This window comes from Bos grunniens, chromosome 22 (assembly GCF_055505025.1).
Source record: "Bos grunniens cultivar Pamir isolate PY7600 chromosome 22, Bosgru_T2T1.0, whole genome shotgun sequence".
NCBI classification, from domain to species: Eukaryota; Metazoa; Chordata; class Mammalia; order Artiodactyla; family Bovidae; genus Bos; species Bos grunniens.
The window spans coordinates 14491585-14515299 of NC_141186.1; the positions used below are offsets into that span (position 1 = coordinate 14491585).

Here is a 23715-nt window from a genome sequence, read left to right on the forward strand (position 1 = left end):
CCTCCAGGATGCCATCACCCCTGCCCCACCCCCATTCCTACCCCCTGAAACCCCTCCCTCCCGTTCCGGTCCTACTGCACTCACTGTGCCCACCAACGGACCACTCCCTTGTCGACTTCTGCTGCAGACCTTACCACGTGTCGTTGGATGCTGCATACGATGCAAACTGTGGCTAATCCATCCCATTTGGATTCGCCTTGGACCACCTCACAAATGGGTCCTTGTTGAGACCATATACTATTCCAGAAAATCAAAACACCACACTTTTCCTTGCTTCACTTCAATCTAAACCCACTGGTATCTATCTACTGTACATTTTTTATAACTAACTTTTCTGCCTTCAGAGAAAATGTGTATTTTAAATATGGAATTTTGGGGGGAGGAAAAATTTGGAATTTAAAATTAATAGATACAGATTACTATGTATAAAATAAACAATAAGGACCTACTATATAGCACATGAGTATATTCAATATCTTATAAAAACCTATAATGGAAAAGAGTCTGAAAAAAAGACATATATGTGTATGTGTGTATATATCAGTTCAGTTCAGTCGCTCAGTCATGTCTGACTCTTTGCGACCCCATGAATCGCAGCACGCCAGGCCTCCCTGTCCATCACCAACTCCGGAGTTCACTCAGACTCACGTCCATCGAGTCAGTGATGCCATCCAGCCATCTCATCCTCTGTCGTCCCCTTCTCCTCCTGCCCCCAATCCCCAATCAGGGATATATATATATATATATATATATATATATATCCCTGAATTACTTGTTGTACACCTGAAACATTGTAAATCAGCTATACTTCAATACATAAATAAGGGATCCTTTTAGAAAACTTATGAATTTTTGCCTAATTAAAAAATTTATGACGTTTTGATTCCACTTGTTTGACTTAGTATGAATAAAATGCTAGATTTCTAATTATTAAAAAAGATATGCAGTAAGCAACAAAGGAACAGCACAGGGAACTACAGTCAACGTCTTGTAATAGCCTATAATGGAAAATAATTGCAAAAATAATATGCATTTATATGTAGAACTGAATCACATTGCTGCACACCTGAAAAACTATAATAAGTCAGCCATACTTCAATAAAATATATATATTAAAAAAAATAAAGGATCTTCAGCAAGCTCATCATCCAATACTTTTCTTTGTAATTGAAGCGGTTCTCTCTTGGGTTATGATGCTCAGGTGATAGTTTTGATCTGAATTTAAATTACATGGACACACCACACGTACAGATCTATTCTGGGTTTATTTCTTCAGTTTCAAAATGTAATAGATATTTAGGAATAGACATACTTAGTAATCAGCAGAATCCACACACTGGCTACATCATCTCTGCAGCAAGGGTCATTATGATTTGGAAAAAAAAGGGACAAACAGCAGTTCCTGACATGTCCCATCTCTAAAAAGATATTAACTCATATCCATAGAAAACCAAATCACAGAAATTGATAGCAACATCGGAAAACAAAAAAACAGAGAGGCATAGGGATGATAAAAATCTATTATATGTCCATTTGTCTATTTGGTCTGTGCAGAATTTCAGAAAAATGACTGTGATGGACTTTGTGGATTACCCAAAACAGAAACAGGTTGTGACTGCAACTGCAGCTGTGATTTCAGCTTGGTACCTCTACTGCAGCAAATTAGCACTGCCCCGGGATCTTATAGTTGCTATTGACCTGGCAAAGGCTTTTTTCTACATGTAAATATGGAAGAACCATCAGCACATGTTTGCTTTTTACTCATCACGGCAAACAGCAAATGTTCAGGGCCTTGCCTTTGAGCTCTGCCAACAAACCTGCTCTTGGTTATCAGTCAGCAAAGATCTGCATTGTCTTGACGTCCCACCAGCATCACACTTGTACTTGTACACTAGCACTTTGATGACGTGAGACATTAGGCTATTGGACCTGAGGAGCTTCAGTTGGCTTAGTAAGACATTTAAGAGACAGATAAACTCCATAAAAATCCATTGTCCACTAGGCCCCAGTGAAGTTTCTAGGGCTCAACAATCTAGAACACGTTGAGCTATCCCTCCAGAGCAAAGACAAGTTATCGCATCTTCTACTGATTATGACCAAAAGGTGGGCTTTGTGAACCTAGGCGGCAATATATACCACATTAGACTGTGTCCCTCTGACTCATTTTCTGAGAGACCCATGCACCTACTAGTTTTTAATGGAGCTGGAATGAACGAAGGCTCTGTTGTAATTCCCATCTGCAGTGTAAGCAGTTCTTCCACGTGGGCCATATAACCCCAGCACATCTACTGGTACTCTCAGTATCTTGTGGGTTATCTTATGGGAATATTTACGTGATATTTACATGGGTCCCCAGGAAAACACCAATAAATGAATCACAACACAGGTCTTTGGGTTGCTGTCGTCTGAAGGTTTGTGTTCATCCCCAAATTTAACTAGAATCCTAACACCCAGTGTTATGATGTTAGGAGGTGATTAGGTCATGGGGGTAGAGCGCTCATGAAGGAATCATTGCCTTCATAAAAGAGAGCCCTCAGAGGGCCCTAGTCCCTTCCTCCATGTGTGGACACAAGGATAAACCTGCAACCTAGAGGAGGGCCTTCATCCAATCCACAACGGCATCCTGATCTCAGACTTCCAGCCTCCAGAACTATGAGAAATATACATGTCATTTATAAGCCACCCACCTGAGCCACAAAGGAAGCCCCTTTATAAGCCACCAATCTTTGATATTTTGTTAGAGCAGCTAACAGTTTTAGCTGCCAAGTTTTAGAGTTAAGTCATATTCTGCAGATCACTGTTCTTTTGAGAAACAGCCCCTGACAGAGGATGAACGTGACGAGTGACATCAAATGATCACATGATATGAGTAACCCATCAGTAACTGTATCATTAACCTGCCACACCAAGCCACCAGGCTGGGCACACACAGCAGTAACCCATCATCAAGTGCACTGGTAAGTGTAAGAGCGAAGCTTGAACAGGTCCAGTAAGAACTACTAAGCTGAATGAGCAGGTGGTGCAGAGTCCTTTGACACAGTCCCTCTACCACTGTCTCTCCTCTCTCGATCCTGATAAAGAATTATTTATAAGCAGTTGACCCAACAAGAAAATCACTGAGCCTGGTTAGTGAATGGTTCACTACAATACGCTGGCAGCAAATCAAAGTAGACTGCTGCCAGCATGACAAAAGAAATCAAATGAGTCCCTGAAAAGGAAACCCAACACATTTTGTTTTACTTAATGTTCAAACTGAGACATGGCTAAAGGTACTGATGCCTGCTGATTCGTGGGCACTGGCTATCAGCTTGAATCTTCTATTAATGGCCAGGGACTATGAAAAAAAAAGAGTTAAAAACTGGTTCTGGGAAAAGTCTATGTGAGTGGACATCTCAGAGTGGGTACAAAGCATGATGACATTTGTGTACCACGTGGATGCCCACTAAAGGACAACTACTTTACAGAAGCCTCTCTACACTCAGGTAGAGAAGATGACACTTTCTGCAAATGTCAGTCAACACAATTTCTCCAGTCACCCCAGGGCTTGCTCATGGGCCCTCATCCAGAGGGGCCTTGGTGGCAGTATTAGAGGATATGTATGTGCTCAGCAAAAAGAACGCTCCTCTTCAATTATGACCGAGATCCTGCCCATCCAGCCAACACAAGAAACCAACACTGTGCCCCCAGTCTAGCCCATAACCTGGGGAGACCTGCCAGTCAGCTAGCAACAGACTGGTGCATGAAAGGGGCAGTAAACTCTCCTTTAAGTAAAGACAAAGAAACGCCTTCTTTATCACCATGATAATCAAAGTAACACTCTATCTGATCAAGGAACTTATTAACAGCAAAAGAAGTGTGGTAATATGCTCAGGTCCACTGAATTCACTATTCAGCAAGTAGCCATCACCCAGAGACTTCTGGGTAACTGAGAGGAAGAATGGCCAACTGCAAGCTCAGTGGTGCTGCCAGCTGGGAAACAACACAACACCGGGCCTTATAACAATGAGGTGTAATGTTTTGAATCAACAAACAAAACATAGGCTTTAGCATTCCCATTCATCAAAACACACAGGTCTGGTGGTAACTGAGAGGCAGAAGTGGGAGTGACTACCTCTCACTCACTGCTTTTTTACCTACAGTTTCCACGACCCTGAGCTCTGCTGGAATGGTTCCAAGCAAGAATGGTTTCCACCAGAGGACAAAATAATTCCATCTGGGGATGGAGAGGATCACTCTACTGATGAAGAGTGAGTGATCACAATCACCAAAGAAATATTACGTTGCTGCCAAACAGTGTGGACAGGGTCAACAAGGACCTTGGAGAGTCTCTGAAGAGCCTGCAGGATTTCCACATGCACAGTCGCTCAGTCGTGTCCGACTCTTTGAGCCTCCACAGACCATAGCCCCCCAAGCTCCTCTGTCCACGGGATTTCCCAAGGCAAGAATACTGGTGTGGGTCACCATTTCCTTCTCCAGGTGATCCTCCTAACCCAAGGATCAAATTCACATCTCTGTCTCTTCCTGCATTGGCAGGTAGATTGTCTACCACTAGCACTGCTTGGGAAGCACAGATACTTCTGTATCTAATAGCTAAAGTTAAGGAAACACTAAGCAACCAACAAAAACCTGGGTCATATCCTTCAAGTACTTGACAAAAGTACAATTCTGTGATTCAAGTTTATTTATAACGATGGAACTTCTGAATCATCAGGATTCATGATACACATTTGTCATCGTGCTCAGATGCCCTCAAAAGGTAATCTCACCAACTAGTCAAATGTTGCCCTTCTAACTGTACTTAGGATATAAGATAGTGGTTGGTGTTTTTTTCCTTAATTTGACATTATCATTTTAATTTGCACTTCTCTGATTACTCTTGAGACTGACTATCTTTATGAATCTCTTTACATAGATTAACTCTATTACATACAATGCAAAACTTTACAGAATTTCTTAGCATGAAATTTTACTTCTGATTTGTGGGGCATATAAAAGTTTCTAAACTATATATAGCCAAACTATCATTATTTCCTTTTATGGTTTATTTCATTGCTTTTCTGCTCAGAAAAGCTTTCCTTGCCCATATTTAAACATATTTTCTTCCAACTGTTTAGAGTTTCTTTCTCATATATAATTCTTTAATCCATCTGGAATTGACTTTTGTATGGTGTAAGCTGAGAAAATAATTTTTCCCACACAGTTAACCAATTATACAGAGTAAAATTTTTTTAAATCTTCCTTTTAAGATCAAAGCAGATTTTTCCCCCCGCTGATTTCCATATTAATAGCAATGCTATGGGGAAGGGGAAAAAAAAGTCTAGAAGAACCTGATCCATCAGGAGGCACTGACATTTCAGGCTCACAACAAACTACACAATGAACTTACAAGGCTCTTCATCCCCTAAAAGGGTTATCATTTCTAGAGAAACATAAGACCCTATTTTATCTCCCGTCATTTTCAATATGAGTATGAAGCCATTTGGAGAAATAGGTGGACATTTGGGGGCTATCATATCCTTTTTATTTAATCCTGACAGCTCAATTTCACTGCCTGTCATGCAAGATAGATTTGAGAGCTGACATCATAGAAAATGTACTGAAATTTAATCCATAAAAGGCTGATGGTGATGATGGTAAGCAGGAAAAAATATCTACATAAAATAGCAAAGGTTATCGTGGGCTCTTGATGTGAAGTTTCAGTTCTCAGGCAGACGGGTAGCATTGCCGTTAGCTCAAACATCCAGCTGCTAACAGAGTTCCAAGGCACAGGTATGGAAGAGAGAACAATTTTCTCTATGAACTCATCACAGAGAATTTTAACATCTCTCTAACCTGAAGCCTGCCTCCCTTTTGCAAACATTTATATTCAACGTTGCATTTCATATGCACACTGGTGTAATACCTGGGCATCAAAGCAAGAAGGAACACATACCAACCTCCCAGCTGGGAGGTGTGGGCAAGGCCAAACAGGGTGCTAACCTTCCATCCTCTGCCTGGTGGAAGCAGGCAACAGTGACCTGATTCTCCTGTCAGGCATAATACCCAACAGACAGCAGGCAGTGGGCCCTCCATTCCCTGCCCAGCCAAGCAAGCCACTCTCCAGTCTCCCTGCAGGGGCAGTGACAGCATGTCTGAGCAAGAAGCTGATCTTCCGTTCTACGGCCAAGGAGAAGCAAACAGCAATCTGATTTCCCCGGCAGGTTAGTTATCAATGGGGCCCAGTGACAAGCCGGACCTTCATCCCTCCCCTAGCAGTGACAAGACTTAACACCAAGCGAGATGAAGACACATCCTATTACACAAGGTAACAGGCAAAATGTCAGGGATATAATCTTAAAAATCACTAACCACAGCAAGAACCAGGCAAATCACAACATGAATCAAAAAACACAATCAACAGATGCTAACACCAATATGAACCAGGTGCTAGAAGGATCTAATAACAATTTCTAAGCAGGCGTCATAAAAATGTTTCAAATGATCTGAAAGACCAATGAAAACTGAAAATTTCAGGAGAAAAAAGTTTTTAAAATAACCAATGTAAGCTACAGAACTTTTGAAAACTACATTAACCAAAACTGAAAAGTCAATGGACCGGCTCAAGAAATAGAGCACAGGTAATAGAAAACATGATCACATGTATACCTGTGGCAGATTCATTTTGATATTTGGCAAAACTAATACAATTATGTAAAGTTTAAAAATAAAATAAAATTAGGAAAAAAAAAAAGAAAACATGATCAGTAAACTTAAGGACAGATTAGCTGAATTTACAATATCTGAAAAGCAGATACAAAGAGGCTTATTAAAGAAAGCGTCTCAGGGACCTACCAGACAATAACAAAATGCCTTCTATTTGTATCATCAGGATCCAGAAAGGGAGGAGAGAAACAATGGGACTGAAAAAGTATCTGAAGAAATAATGCCTGAAAAATACCCAAATTTAGCAGAAGACTTAAAGGAACAAACTCAAAACAGGAGAAACCCAAAGAAACTCACACTAAAGATATATAACAATTAAACTTTTTTAAATCCTAAAGACAAAGAAAAATGCCTTTAAGACAGCAGAGAAAAATGATCCATGGCTACTGGAGGAACAGCAACTGAAATGAAAGATGTCTCGTATGCAGCTACCAGTTTGGTTCCAGGACCCACTGCTGATGCCAAAATCCGTGGACGCTCGAGTCTGCTCTCAATGTTCGCACAGTTTCACATCTGAGGACTCAACCGACCACAGACTGTAGTTCCGTCTAGATTTATTGGGAAAATACCTGCGTGAACGTAAACCTGCAAAGGTCGATCCCGTGTTCTTTAAGAATCAACTGCGCTGCCAAACGATTAGTGTTCTTTATACACCTCAATATCTCTTCTTTGGAGTTACATCACACACTACCAAATTATTTTTCAAGTTTTAGAGACTGCTGTATTTAATTTTATTTTTCATTAAACATTCACCTGACACTTAAATCCAAGTCATAAAGCAGCTATATGCAAAGCAGAGCTGCCACCCCTACCCCTGTCCCCGGCTGTCTTTCACTCCATATAAAATGCCACTTTGTTCATTCTTAATTTATCCTTCTGTTCTTTTTGAAATACTAATAAGTGCATATGTCTTTCCTGTTTTCTCCCTCGTTCTTACACAGAAGTTAGTATGTAATAAGTACCCTTCTGCACCTTGCTTCTAGCAGGATAATATGTCCTGGTGATCAGTCCATGGCTGTGTACAGAGATCCTACTTGTCCATTCTCACAGCTGCAGAGTCCTCCATCATGGGTACTGTGGCTACAAGAATTCTAAAAACGTCTCTCCCACGATTCCTACCCCTTGACTATTCAAAACACTAATCTGAGTACAACAGTGAAGGAACTTTAAAGATAAAAAGGAACAAAATTATTTCATTTGCAGAGACATGGATGAGCTTAGAGACTGCAAGACAGAATGAAGCAAGTCAGAAAGAGAAAAACAAGGATCATATATTAGCATGCATATGTGAAATCTAGAAAGATAATAGAGGTGAACCTATTTGCAAAGCAGAAAGAGACACAGATGTAGAGAACAAACATATAAACACTAAGGGGGGAAAGGAGTGGGAACAAATTGGGAGACTGGGGTTGACACATATCCGCCGCTACGAGTAAAACAGGTAACTAATGAGAACCTACTGTATAGCATAGGGAACTCTACTCAGTGCTCTAAGGTGATCTAAATGGGAAGGAAATCCAAAAAGGAGGGCATATATGTATACGTATGGCTGATTCATTTTGCTGTACAGCAGAAACTAACACAATGATTGTAAAGCAACTATACTTCAATAAAAAATTTTTAAAAATAAAGTCCCAATTTGATTATCCTCAAATTACGTAGGTTATCTGCATGAGCCCAACCCAATCAGCTGAAACCTTTAAAAATGGGGCTTTCTACTCCTGGTGGCAGAAGAGTGAGGAAAGACATTTGAGTCGGTGGAGGGGATTCAAGGTATAAAAAGGGCAACTACCTGCGTCCAGGAAAAAAGCAAATGGCTCTGCTGTGAAATGCCAATGGAGAGGAAGGACGGCCCCTAGAAGCCAAAAGCAAGCCCCAGCCATAAACCAGCAACAAAGTGGGGACCTTGGTCTTACAGCTGCAAGGAAATGAACTCTACCAACAATCAGTGCTCTTGGAGAAGACCTCAGCCTCAGACAAGGACTGCAGCACCAGCCAATAACTGTACTTCGACCCTGTGAGACATGAGCAAGGGGTCCAGCTACAAAGAGCCTGACCTCCCGACCCACATGAACTGTTAGATGAATACATGCTGTCCTAAACCACTGAGTTTTCTGTAACGTGATGGCAGGAAGAAGAAACTAACACAAGGGTGACCACAATTCTCCAGCTAGTCTGCTGTATATAGTTTACCGTTAACAAATGATGCCTCACGCATGTGTCATCTCACGTCCTTGCCAATAACAGATCCTTGGACAGTGTATCCGAGAAGTGAGATGGCTGGGACAAAGGGTAAAAACATGGAATTTCTCTAGATACAGACAAATTCTTCTTCACAGTAGTCACAGTATTCTGCCATTCCCACCAGCAGCAGAGGACAGTGCCAGCTGCCCCACAGCCTCACCCACAGAACATGTTTCAGACGCTATCAGTGTGCTGAGTGAGAAAGAACACTCAGTGTAGTTTCTCTTGTAACAAAGAGTATGAGGTGCTCTCCTCTAATAATAAGGAAGATTCAGCATTTACTCACAGGTTGAGGAGTCATCCTCACTCTTTTTTCCATGAACTGTTTCTAATTAAGTCTGTTTCTGCTGAGCATCTCTTGGCGAGTCTTGACATCTGAGTTCCATGTTTCCTTACGTATCTGGTGATTCTTGGTTGTCCATTTATATTTTAAGAGGATGCACTGAAGCGTTGTTGGAAGGTCTGCATGCAGGAGTGGGGCTCATGATGGATGGGCTCCAATACAGGAACATGGGGCAAGGTTTCTTGAGCTACAGTAGAGGGACAGGCAAATGGCCAGCCCCTGTGGAGACGGGATCAGCTTCCCTGAGGTTAACCTCCAAACTCTGGTCAAGAGCATGGAAATCAGGCTGCCAACAGACTGCAAGTCAAGGAGGGGTAGAAGGCAGATGTCCTCACCCTCGAGACTAAGCAGCTGTTCTACGATCCTCATTATAGGGTCTCACAAAGCACCTCATCTCCCTCTGATACGTCTCAAAGCCCACATCTGAAGCCTCACCGGTTCAAACCATCCAGAATATACCTCAAGTCTCCCGGTGCAGCAGAAGAGGCAGAGCATCCCGGATGCTCAGGCCTGGCAATCAAGTCCGCATGCAAATTGCCATCAGTCTTCCTATGTTGAGTCTCACCTCCCTCTCACCACTGACTTCAAAGGTACCTTTACACCTGCCTTTCTCAACCTGTCCTGAGTTCTGCCAGGAGGTGACCAGGTCTCCTCCCAGCTTCTCCCTCTGCAGACATTAATGGACCTCAGTGAACATTCATCTCTCACCCTTCCAGCTTCCAAAACACCAGGACAGGTGACAGCATTCCTCTGCCTCAGTCACCTTTCCCTTTGCGGTTTTGTGACTTTTTGATTCCTTTACCCTCAGTTTAATACGGCACCAGGAGACAGCATGTTTGAGCAGAAGATGACTACGAGATTGCTTCCATTAGAAACCCTCCTCCATCTGTTCCTTTCCTCTTCCTGGCATTCCCCATGCTCTGCATGTGAGGTCTCCTGGACCAACACTCCGACTTTCCTACTGTCTCCACATGAATCTCCACGTCTTTGTCATTGGCTCTGCGTGGGTCAATGTGTCCTTTCAAAGCACTAATGCCGTCCCCAGCAGAGGCCATTTGCTTTTGGTTCTTCCGCTGAATTTCAGAAAACTGCTTCTCCATGGAGTTTTCATTCCTTGTTTGTTAACATTCTGTCTATTCCATTAGTTCTGCCTCCGTGAGGGCTGCCTGCCCTTGTTCGTCCTCCTTCAATTACTTCCAGCATTTCTGTCAGTGGACTGTGACCAAGCTCTGCTTGCTCAAGACTTCCTCCCCCAGCTCGGCACCTGATCAGACCACGTTGTGGCAAAGATACAGGTGGGGAGGGGACGTGTTCTCTCCAAGTGCTGGAAAATGAGATCACCCCCCTGCAGCCTCAGTCAGGGGCAGACTGGCCCCCAAGGCAGCTCCACTGTGGATCCCCTGGGGACAGGACTACTGGCCCAAAAACCACACCAAAAGCACCTGCATTCTGCACCCAACAGAAGACCTGAGGTCTGCTATTCCCCCAGGCTTAGAGCACAGAGTGTTCACATCTCTACCCACAGCACAGGAAGAATGGGGCTCACGCTTACCTCTCCCACAAGGCTAAGCCTCACCCTCCAGAGAGGACAGAGTAGGGGTCAGGGTTAGGGTGTGCATTCAGGCCACCATCTGTCCACCATGGCCAAAGTTTCTAAATATTCACTCAGGGACACAGAAATCACAGTCACTTCCTAGGAGGACCAAGCCTGTCCCACTCAGGCTCTCACAGTTCTTTCCTGTTAGAGAGTCTCTGAGTTGGGGTGAGGAGCGGAATTTGAGATAGGATGATTAGAGTGGCTCTCAGAAGCAGTAACCACTAGACTGACCAGAAAGCTGAATGAGCTGAGGAAATCAGCCAAGCACGCGGCTGCGGGGAGAGCATGGTGGGCACAGGGAACACCGGAGGGGGGTGTAATGAGCAAGCATGCGCAGGAAGCAGCAAGAACTGTGCAGCTGGCTGGCTGGAGGGGGCGCAGGAGGAGCTGCGGAACACAAGGGCTGAGAGGCGGGCAGGCATGAGATGAAGTCAGCCCACAGTCAGAGTGGGGGGTATTATTTCAGCCCAACAGGATGCTATGAGGAGAATGCGAACAGGCAAGAAACAAAAGCTGATTCACACTGTGTAAGAGACACTCTTGCTGCTACACAGACCAGACTATGAGTCTAAGAAATGATGGAAGAACACCTGTTGAGAAACTATATTACTTGTTCTGGAGGAAAATGATGGTAGATACAAGGAGAGATGAGAGGCAGCAAAGACAGTGATGAGGTCTTTACTGATAGGTAAGAGCAACTACTGCTTCCAGCCATGATGGGCTCACAGGATCAGGGCACACCCTCTCATCTATAACCACTAACAAATAGACAAAACATATGAGATATCAGTTCTCAACTGGACATAAGACAACAAAGGGTTGATCCCTGAGAGATGAGAATCAATGGAAATTTCTTAGGATCCTGCACATGACCCACACCAAGAAGTGGTTCACCTGCGATGTGATGACAGGCTAAAGACAGATATAAGGAAGAATCAAACAGAAAACTACAAATACCTTCGAAGTGATGAACATGCTCAATGAAAGTCATGTGCCCATGAACTGATATTGACATGTGGTAGAACCCATCTGTGTGAAAAGACATTTTCAAAGATAAGAAACATAAAACTGCATTAGGGGTCAACACCAATAGGAACATTTGCAATCAGATCTGATAATAAGGACTCTCACTTTGACCCCTAATTAAGCAAAATGTTAACTCTTCTCCCCAAAAGAATTCTATCTTTCCCATTATTAGACCTATGTTACAAAAAGGATATACTCAATTATTAGCAGTATATATTTTTTCTTTAACTTGAGTGAAGTAGTTGATTTACAATATTGTGTTAATTTGTGCTGTACAGCAAAGTGATTCATACATTATTTTTCATATTCTTTCCATTGCAATTTATCACAGGTTACTGAATATAGCTCTCTGTGCTATAGAGTAGGACCTTGTTTATCCATTCTATATATCATAGTTTGCATCTGCCAATCCATCCCAGGGATAGATTGCGAGTAATGTACTTTTAATTACGTCAACAAAAAATTTGTGAAAATTTGTCTTCTCTCTTGTAATAGAAGTACATACATAACATTCACAATTTTGCTTCTTGATTTGTAAATCCTAAAACATGTACTCTCTGTTTGCAGGATAAAATTTTCCAATCCCTAATCAAGATCCATCTCAGCAATTCTAGAATCTTCCCAGTATTCTACTTTAAGTAAAAAACCAGGTCAAGAAATAGACAGTAAACCCTGTGCTCAAGGTTCCTCTGGGATGTAACCACTGGCCAGACAGTTTCAAAGACATTAACTGAGAAGCATCAGAGGCTGGAGGGAACCTGAGGTACATCAGACGCTTCTCTTTTTGGAAAGAAGAGGCGAGACTCAGTAACCATGAGAGATCTGCCCAGTCGAGGACCAGTCCACATACACCAGATCCCCATCCTGCCTCCTCCTCTGCTGCAGTACACTGGTTCCCCTGGGCTTTCAGCCACTCGGTCCAGAACCTCATACTAATGAGAACTATGACCAAACCACCCGTCAATAATGCCTTACAAAGATGCAAACCAGAACCACCTTTAACACACTGTACTCAGACCTAGGAAATTCCTAATACTTAACCACCAGCCGACATCAGTGTTTCCAAGCAGAGGTCATAAGTGAAAAATTAAACCCTTGGAAAAATCTAGGAAAATAATTTTCAATAACCAGGTACATAGGGGCCAAGAAACACTACTAATGAAACAGGCACCAAACTGAAGTCATTGGCAAAATCAGAGAAAATCTTACCTTGCTTGGCAGCTGAGCAGCAGCATCTCGTGGTTATGAATCAAAATATATAAAAGAACCAGAAAGGCTTTGGCTCTAATGGAAGTGGAAGGGCTGTCCAGTAAACGGATAATTGTAGATACAAAGTCCTGTGGGAGACATGAGAATATTTTTTGAGAAAGCATGAAACAAATAAATAGAAGAGTCAACTCTGAAGGTCAATAGATTATAATAACCAAATAGAAAATAAAATAACATCACCTGTCAGTTTTGAAACTCTTTTTTAGTGCTATACTCTATACCAAGTTATTAAAATGTATGATCTCATTTAAACCTGAAAAGTAGCTGGAAAAGGTAACAATATTATCTCTGTTTTAAAAAAGGAAATCTCGAAAAGTTAAGCACTTTGCCCCAAATCACAAAACTGGATTCAAATCCAGGTCAGACAGACAATAAAGCCTGGTTCTTAACCACCCATCACACGACTGGAAGTGTGGCAATAACCAGAACTCAAAGTCACGACTGCATGTCTGCATGAACTTTTGAGCAAACCTTCACACACAAAGATCACACCTCTAGTCCATACAACTAAAGTCCTAGAGACATAAAGTAAAAACAACAGCCAATACGGGACACGGGAAAAAACCTCAATTTCTATGCTGGGAGGGATTGGGGGCAGGAGGAGAAGGGGATGACAGAGGATGAGATGGCTGGATGGCATCACTGACTCGATGGACGTGAGTCTCAGTGAACTCCGGGAGTTGGTGATGGACAGGGAGGCCTGGTGTGCTGCTATTCATGGGGTCGCAAAGAGTCAGACACGACTGAACGACTCATCTGATCTGATGTACGCATGCTCAGTCACGTCTGACTCTGCAACCCCATGGACTGTAGTTCATCAGGCTCTTCTGTCCATGGGATTTCCCAGGCAAGAATACTGGAGTGGGTTGCCATTTCCTACTCTACTATTTCTATAACATTCTTTACTTAAAGGTTTAACACGACATAGAGGAATAAGTGTTGACAAATGTTAGTGTCATGTTCTCTTGTAACAAAAAGACTGCATCATTCCAGGAGCCTATGGATATGCAAAAAATGGAATACACATACACACAGGGTTAACAGATATAAGTAGGCAGAAATATGAAATGGGATTGTTATAAAGATGATTACAGAGGGCAGGACTTTAAGTTCCTGAGAGTCCTTGGCAGAGGCAAGCACCTAGGAATGACATTGTGTGTCCAAGGAGATGTAAGCAGTTCAAATTTTTTTATTATTATTATTTTTTTTGCCAAAGTGCTTTTACATTGGGTGCTATACTGGAGGGCAGGAAGCGCTTACACAGCCATGTACAGGCTTCTATTTTAAAGTGGAGATATATCTATATCTATGCATCAGTCTTTTTGCCTTTTCATACTGTTCATGGGGTTCTGAAGGCAAGAATGCTGAAGCAGTTTGCCATCCCCTTCTCCAGTGGACCACATTTTGTCAGAACTCTCCACCAAGACCCATCCATCTTGCGTGGCCCTACATGGCATGCCTACAGGGCATGGCGGTCCCTTGAACAGCAAGGAGATCACACCAGTCAATCCTAAAGGAAATCAACCCTGAATACTCATTAGGAGGACTGATGCTGATGCTCCAATACTTTGGCCACCTGACACAAAGAGCTGACTCATTGGAAAAGACCCCCATTCTGGGAAAGATTGAAGGCAGGAGGAAAAGGGGGTGACAGAGGGTGAGATGACTGGATGGCATCACTGACAACAGACACGAGTTTGAGCTTGCTCAAACTCAAGATGGTGAAGAACAGGGAAACCTGGTATGCTGCCATGGGGCTGCAAATAGTCAGACGCAACTAAGCGACTGAACAAATCCACCAGTCTCACCTAGATCCTGAACTGAATAATCAAACTAATTCATCAACTGGGTCGTGAAAAACAGAATCAACACCAAGGTGCCCTTGAGTAATGGACCTGTTTTCACCTTTCCAGTTGACAATAGAAAGCCCATTTCCCACAGTCAACTCTCAGTTCTAATTTATACAGTGAAGCCCATAGATCAAAACAACAAACTGTTTCCCACACTGACACCACTCTCACACATACGCGTGCATAACTGCAAAACCATGAAAATATCCACTAGCCATGTACTGAAAAACGGTTTCAGATTACTGCAGACTAGAGAGACATGATACCCGACTGCCAATTCAGTATCTGGAAGTTCTGTTTCACATCAAAGAACATTACAGGGACAACTGCAAAATCTGAAAAGGTCTAAATTAGCTATGTTAAATAAATGTCAGCTTTGTGGGACTTCCCTGGTGGTTCTGCGGCTAGGACTGCATGCTCCCAATGCAGGGGGTCTGGGTTCAATCCCTGGTCAGGGAAGTAGCTTCCACATGCCCCAGCTAAGAAGTCCACATGCCACAAGTGAAGATCCCACATGCCACAAGTAAGACCCGGCACAGGCAGGCAGGCAGGTGAACAGTTAGACAGACTGACAAATTAATACATAGTCAAGAAAAAAATGAAAGTTTAAGTGTTTAATCTTTCCTCTAACTGGTAGGAAAGTGAGCTGTCATTTCTCCCAAGCCTTAAAAAAATGTTATTTTCTTCTGACCCAGTTGTTGTATCTCAAGAATTTTAGTGTAACAAAGTGATGATCAAAAGAGCTTTAAGTACAAGAATGCTCATGGCAGTACTGTTCACAAGATAGACAAAAACAGTAAACAAACTTAACATCCCAAAGTAAGGAATTTGTTAAATCATAAGATTCTGGGAAAGATGGAAGGCAAAAGGAGAAGAGGGCAGCAGAAGATGAGATGGATGGATAGCATCACCAGCTCACTGGACATGAATTTGAACAAACTCCAGGAGATAGTGAAGGATACGGAAACTTGGCGTGCTGCCGTCCATTGGGTCACAAAGAGTCCGACACGACTGACCAACTGAACAGCAACATTATATCCAGTAATGATGCATGTGAGGAGGGCAGGTGGAGTAGGAAAGAGCCATCACAGAAGTGACATTGCATGATTTCCAAAGCCAGGTTTGCAAAGGCCATGCGGCTTCTGTCTGGTTCTATTGAGACACTCTCTCTCTTGGAACCCAGCTGCTATGCTGTGAGGAAGCCCTACTAGCCCTCAGGGACCCTACACGGAATGCGACTGAGGATCCCAAGCCACAGCCCAGTTGGGTTCCCAGGGAATGGCAAGCACCAGCTTGCCAGTCATCTGAGTGAGCCTTCTGGAAAGTTTCTTCTCAGTCTTTCCTAGCTTTGCCTAAATTACCAATTAGTGAAATAAGTAAATTACTGGTCTTGTTTAAGCCACTACATTTTGAGTAGTTACACAGCAAGAGATAAGTGAAATATAGCTTAAGTATACAGTGAAAGAGGAAATTTTTCCAGGTGCAATGAAAGTTTTGTACAGCAACAGTTATAATTTTAAAACACAGAAATGTCACTAAGAAGTCATGATGAGGTCTACCCTATGCCTTATTGATGGATTGTTATGCAGCCATTACGAACAATCTTGAAAAACTAAAATAATGCTTATGATTTTGAGTGAAACAAACTAGAAAAACTATGGCAAATAACAAAGATAAAAAACTGCATACAAGATTTGTTTGTAACACCATAATTCCCAGTCCCTTACAAGATGCAATATATTACAGACTCTAATTTTGGATCTATACCTAAAAGCACCTTATGCCCCAAATAAATTCTCATCTTGTCATTTCAGAAAAAGTAAATGAACAGTACTGACTGACTCCCTAAAACTAACTGCCCAGGGCACCATAGTTAATCTTAAGCAACATGCACCAGACTTCTAGAACAGTATTAATCTTACAACAAGATTACAGGCTGCAGGCAAAGACCAGTGCCAAGGATGAATAATCAAAACCACCTTCAGAGAGTCAAAATAACCCCGGGTCACTGTAGGTTGCCATCCACTATGTATTCATCTTTGATTTAAATTCATCTCACCATTTGGCTCAACACAACTAAATTTTACACATGGAAGAAAAAAAGCAGAAGCTGTTGAGGTCTATAGCCCAAACCACAGATTGAAGAGCTTCTGTCCAACAGTCAAATGGTTCTTGGCAGTGATTGCAGAACAGACATATCTACATAACATAAAGATGATGTTATGAAATGTTCACCATGTGAGGAATTGGTTGAAAGATATGAAGCTTACATCACAAAGTGGTATCTTGATTGAAATTAAGCAAAAGGATAAAAATTCCTCCAGTACATATCATAAAGACAAAATTATGAGATGAATAAAAAAAAACAGTGATGTAGAGAACGTCAAAGTTATTTATTTCCTGCAAATCTCCAAAGGTAAAATCGATTTGTTTCAATCAACTGTCGTAGGTAAAAATCATTTAGTACAGCCTGGCCATTAAATGACAGTAGCCTCAAAAAAAAAAAAAAAAAGAGAGAGAGAGAAATCATGTGTGTGAATAACTACACTGACATAGTTTTCCCATTTAATGTTGATGGAAGTGAAAAATGTACTAAAATTGATTTTGGATTACACTTTCCTTAAAGAAATTTAGCCAAATATCTAAGTAAAATGTCTTTTATACAACACATTTATTAATGTAGACTGATGAAAAATGTGACTACAAACTCATGTTATTAATATGCATTAACTAATTACCATATTTTAAATGAGCAACCTTTAAGTCAGAATGCTTAGTGTCTTTGTGAGAAACAAACAAACAAACAAACCCTGAGCTGACTGGCTTTCAGATTTTTCAAAGTTTTATATGCATGAAATTTCATAGTGATCTTCCATAGTACATCCAAACATCATAAGCACCTTCTGGTTTACTATTAATCACTGTTGTGCTACTTCATCAAAATATGAAACCTGAAACAGCTTCAGTCAAACTAGATTGCTGAAATAAAAATGGACAGCAGCTCCTGCTAAAATTAACAAATCAGGCACAAATTACAAAGGTATCCATAGGCAGTAACACCCAGAAGGAAATCATCTTACCAACGAGCATGAGCAAATGCACCTTGAAACACGGTATGACTCTTAAAAAGTAATGTTTAAATTGTTAAGTGACCCCAAAGCATATGAAGTGCCAAAGTATGCATCACTGATTGGGCAGCTAAGAGGCACATTCAAGGTCACACACCTCACGGGAAAAAATACATCGCTGAGGCAGATGTTTGAATCCGCGTAACTTGTAAACAAGTTGATGTGAGTGTACTAAGCTCAATTAATTGAAATAGAGCAGAGTAGGGTTCCCAGAGTTTTATATACTTTCAGTTTTCTAATATCAAGAACGAGGCACTAGATTTTTAATGTCTGCTTTTATTTTTTTAAGTCACATGTACAAAACAGTACACCAGTTTACTACAATTTTCATATGCTTTCCCCTTTCTCCCTGTATGCATTTATAGGCATGCGTATGTATGTATGTACGCATATGTGTGCATATAGATAGGTAAGTACATGAAAGGAGAGGGGGAAGGAGGGAAGAAGGAAGGAAGAAAGAAGGGAAAGAAAGCAGTCTGCCATTCTAAACCTGTAATGACATCTGCTGCTGCTGCTAAGTCGCTTCAGTCGTGTCTAACTCTGTGCGACCCCAATGACATCTAGTATCCAACAATCATCCTGATTCACATTACTTGGTCTTCTTAGCTGATTCAAACATTGCTCAGTTGTCTGAAGCTCATTCTCTGACAGATTCTTCAGGAAGAGCTCAAGGAAATTGACCTCATCCATGCTCATACCTCTACCTGTGGTCCCTGTAACAGAACACCCAAGATACTGAATATAAAATCCATGGTGACAGCCTCTCAGAGGAGCAGCTAAGACAGTGCATAATTTTACTTAAGAGTTTCTCCTAAAGGAATAATTAAAGAAGTCCACACAAAAGAATTTAGCCATAAGAATGCTCTCTCTTGCCAAAAAAAAAAAGGGGAGGGATTCTAAAATGTGCAGCAGTGAACTGCTGGAAAGCACTGGGGTACCTTCACATCATAGACCACCATAACCCTTTGGAAACAATACTGAAGAGTTATACTGAGTTACACACACATTCCTAACATCACTAAAGAGGAAAAGTATGAACAATCGATCTAATTTCTGTAAAAAGATTCTAAAATAGCACGTGCATGTGGCAGCAGGGAAAAGGAAATATGTCAACGTGTTAACACACATACAAACACACAATAAATATCCATTTGAAAAGTATATACAAAAATTTTGATGAGATTATTTTGGAAACATTAAGCACTTTACTCTTCTGTACTCTATGTTCCATATATTCTGGATTTTCAATACTAAATCCTAAAATTCATGAGTTATAAACATAACCTAATACAAATAAATATAAGTGACATTAGCCACTTTTAGTTTCTAGATACTATAATTAAGGAGAATTGCAATGCCCTCATCCAGTATCTCTCTCCCTTGTAAAACATCAGGAAACATGTTTACAGCACCCTCAAACTCCTCCAGCCCCAGATCTTTAAGATCAAACATTTATACGCCATAAGAGCTTGGAAGAGACCGAAAAATAAAACCAGAAAATATACCAGGTATTTTAAAAATCAGTTTATATGGCACAAGACTGGTAAACAAGCTCACACATAACTTACAAGGTTTTCTCTTATGCCTGGTCATGCCTTCTGGAAGCTACTCATCCAGAGTCACTCAAGCATCTGAACTGTGAAAAGGTTATCAATTCCTTACATCTAGTGATGATGCAAGAATTACATATAAAATACTGTCTACCAAGGATTCTGAAAGTATCCTATGAAGAGTTTCGTTGTCCTTTTTCTTTTTTGAAAACAGGGTAGAAAAACAGTTTGTCATTTTTTTTGTTTTGCCCAATTTTTCTAATTACTAGAATATGTGGAATACATGATTTGTAACAAAGACAGTCCCCTTGTACCATGGCTGTGAACACTCACTTTCACATCACAGAGTCTAGAACTAACACTCATTTCGATAAAGGAATCTTCTGCATTTAGACATTATGGGCAAGCAGATCCTTTTGAAGATGATGACAAAATAAATCAAGCACTGTGATGCACATGGCTGCTGAATAACGATCGTCTAATGGCAACCCACTCCAGTGTTCTTGCCTGGAGAATCCATGGACGGAGAAGCCTGGTAGGCTGCAGTCAATGGGGTCAAACAGAGTCGGACACGACTGAAGCGACTTAGCAGCAGCAGCAGCAGCAAGGACAATGATATCCATGTAGCTAATGCAGGTGGTACGTGAAGTTAAATTCTTTGAACACACCAATGTCCATTCAAGAACATAAACATTATTCAGAAGGTAATAACAATACGACCTAATGAATCTACTGTAACATGAAAACATGGCTACAATTACATATTTCAAATGGAGAATCAGAGAGATTAATTACAAACCACACACATGCGTGTTCGGTCATGTCCGACTCTGTAACCCCATGGACTGTAGCCTGCCAGGCTCCTCCTTCTTTCCAGGCAAGAATACTGGAGTGGGTAGCCATTTCCTCCTTCAGGGGATCTTCCCAACCCAGGGATCAAACCTGCATCTCCTGCATTGGCAGGCAGATTCTTTACCACTGAGCCACCCGGGAATCCCTACAAACTGCAAGTAACTATAAATCATAAAGTATGCTGCTAATCAAGTAATCCTAAATTCTAGGTTTTATTGTATGATAAATATAGCACGTGTCTTAATGACTGCTGGTTAAATTACAAGTGAACAGTACTCTCATTGTCTACCTTTCTAGAGAATAATTTAGCATTATTTATGCACAGGCTTCGAAGTATGCATAACACCTGTGGTGACTGATTAGCAGTGGACACAAAGATGCATGGAAATAGGATGCTCACTGCACCAGGCTGAGTACAAACCACAAAGTCAGAGGCAAATAGCTCAACAGTGGGAGAAGGGTTCAATTACCATATGCCACAAAATGAAAACTTATTTTTAAAATGTTCTTAGGGGTATATTTAAAGACATATGCCTAACTATGATAAATCAACACATTTCAATCATAAGTTTATAAATGTGTGCATAAAATACACAGACATATGAACCAAAGACTAAAAGAGATAAACCTACATGGCAACAGTAATTAGCTCTGGGCAGTGAGATTATAGTCTATTTTGTTTTCTTCTTTAGGTTCTTCTAAATTTTCTGCAGTAAACAGTAATTTCTCTCACTTAAAAGGAATGGCAGGGGCCTCTTTGGGGGCTGAATTTCAACACAAAAATCTACCACAATACATAGACACCAGTCCCCCAAATAGACAGGTGTGGTTCTTTCTTCCCATATCCAGCTGGAAGTGGTAAGCCTGGTATCTGTTCCTGGGCCTCTTCCTCTTCCACTCATTCTAGCCTATTAACAACGAACGCCTGGAAAAAATACAATTACCAATAATAAACCCTAAAACACACACCTACATGCAAATATTTGTATTTTTCTTTAAGTAAAAATAAAACTATGGCCACTGTGTCAAAACCCCTAAGGAAAGCCAGTATCACAGCCCTACCATGAGCTGGATCTTCTTCCTACTTCCCTGCCTCTTTCTGCATCCCTTCCCCACTTCTCACTGTGGATAGCACTGCTGTTCTTCCTTCTCTTCCAGGGTCTCACCAAGAATTCTCACATTTCAGGGACGCTGAACTAAGTACAGAGTCCTTCCTGCACATGTTCACACAGCGCACTCTTTCTTGTCATTGAGGGCTCAGTTGGAACATCACCTCCTCAGAGAGGTTCTCCATGACTTCCTCCTGCCCTCCCCCAGCAAATGGTGTCTGGCTCCACACCCTGCACACATCCCCCTGCAAGACATCTTATCAACATCGTCCTGTTCAATGTTCTTCAGAGCACTAACACTATCAGAAATTATTCTGTTTCTTGGTTTACTCTCTGGCCTAAGCATCAGCTTTTAACATTTATAACCTCCATCAACTTGACAAAATCACTCAAGGCACTAAGTCTCATTTGAGAATAACCCAGGGTTACAAGTCATTAAGTGTCTAGTCTATGATAAATGTTCAATATGATGGTAGATTGTTTTAATTAATGAAAAATAGAACCTTATCTTTTAAATGACAATTCACCGTATTTAAATGGACAGAGATACATTTTAAAGACTACAGGACAAGACAGAAAAGATGTACAATGGTTAGAGGCCTCGGCACCTGAAGATCAGTATGTCAATGAGTTTGCTGGGGTTTTACTCCACCTCCTACATACCATACTGGGTGCTGGATAATGCAGCAGTCCAGAAACACCAATAGCACATGTGGTGTGCACACACACACACACACACACACACAAATACAGGGGAAACATCAGCTCTCTCAACCAGACAGATACACACACACACATACACACACACACACACACACACACACAAATACAAAGGAAACATCGGCTCTCTCAAGCCAGAAGATCAGGAAAGGGACAGCCTGGAAAGCCCAAAAACATTCAGACAATAGCTACTTTACTTCAGCCAAGCATCATGAAAAAACCGTGGCCACTTCAGCAAAGGGCAAGAGGGGAGCCTAGACTCCCACCCTCACGTGACTGTAACAAGGCATCCAACACCCCTCCCTGCCAGGGAAACAGAAAGGACCACAAGGAGAGCTGCGACTTTCATCCCAACCCAGCAGCAACAAGCCCCCCTGGCCCCAACCATGGTATCAGCAGAGATACTGATGGGATGCCCAGACCTCTACCCATATTCGCAGCAGTGATGTTCCTCTCCCCATTCCTGCTGAGATGGCATCATGAGAGGCTAGTGAGAGGCCTCCACCTTTGCCACCTTCCGCAAGGAATGGGGCGCCCACCTGTACCCAACCAGTGTCAGTGGAAGAGCAACGAGGAGCTCTTCCCCCCACCAGCCAGGAAGGCATCAGAGAAGGTGGTGGAAGCCTGGCTTCCCACCCCTGCCCAGCAGGAAGGAGGAGCTCTGCCACGTCCCTGGGGTGTCAGCAGAAGCCCACAGGGCAATCTGGGTTTCCACACCCACAGGGGAGGAACAAAGCAACGCCATCCTTCCTCTGCCAGTTCAGTGTCAGAGGAGACCCGCCAAAACGGGAGATTTCAATTAAACCCAGAGTCTTAAAACATAACACCCAAAATACACGGTTGATACAGAGCTTCCATTTAACAAGATGACAGAGTTCTGGAGCTCTGTTTCACAACAATGCAAATATACTTAACACTACTAACTACACGTAAGAATGGTTAAGAGTAAATTTTATGTTTTTTACCACAATTTTAAAATTTTAAGTAACAATACTAATTAAATGCAAAAGATTATTTCTCAATTAACACAGGTAATTATTCAATCATTAAGATATATGAAATATTAAACATAAAATAAATATAAAATCATTTAATTAATGCATATTATTTTACTACCTTTGTGAAATACCATGTTTTAAACTCAATCAATCCATACCTGTGTGAAGAAAAATAAACTGCAAAACTCTCAGCCTCTCTTACCACAATTTACACAGCAAAACTACTCAAATGGTACTCTTTCTAATACAATGATAACAACCTTCAGTGACTTGGTAAATTAAATATCAAAAATTAGATACACAAACTATACGTTCCGTGAGGCTCAA

At 41.5% G+C, this 23715-nt stretch overlaps 1 protein-coding gene across 50 annotated transcripts in view; it reads right to left on the reverse strand.

The window, feature by feature from the left end:
- The window catches only part of ULK4 (unc-51 like kinase 4), a 507208-nt gene that overhangs the window by 368471 nt on the left and 115022 nt on the right, over positions 1–23715 (reverse strand). For all 50 annotated transcript variants that reach the window (XR_015150977.1, XM_086366093.1, XM_086366087.1 and 47 more), the window contains one exon: positions 13122–13249. Coding sequence is in view for 49 of the 50 variants with exons in the window: in XM_086366093.1 (XP_086222219.1) it covers positions 13122–13249 (128 nt within the window). In the remaining variant the exon portion in view is untranslated. The remainder of the gene's footprint in view (positions 1–13121; positions 13250–23715) is intronic.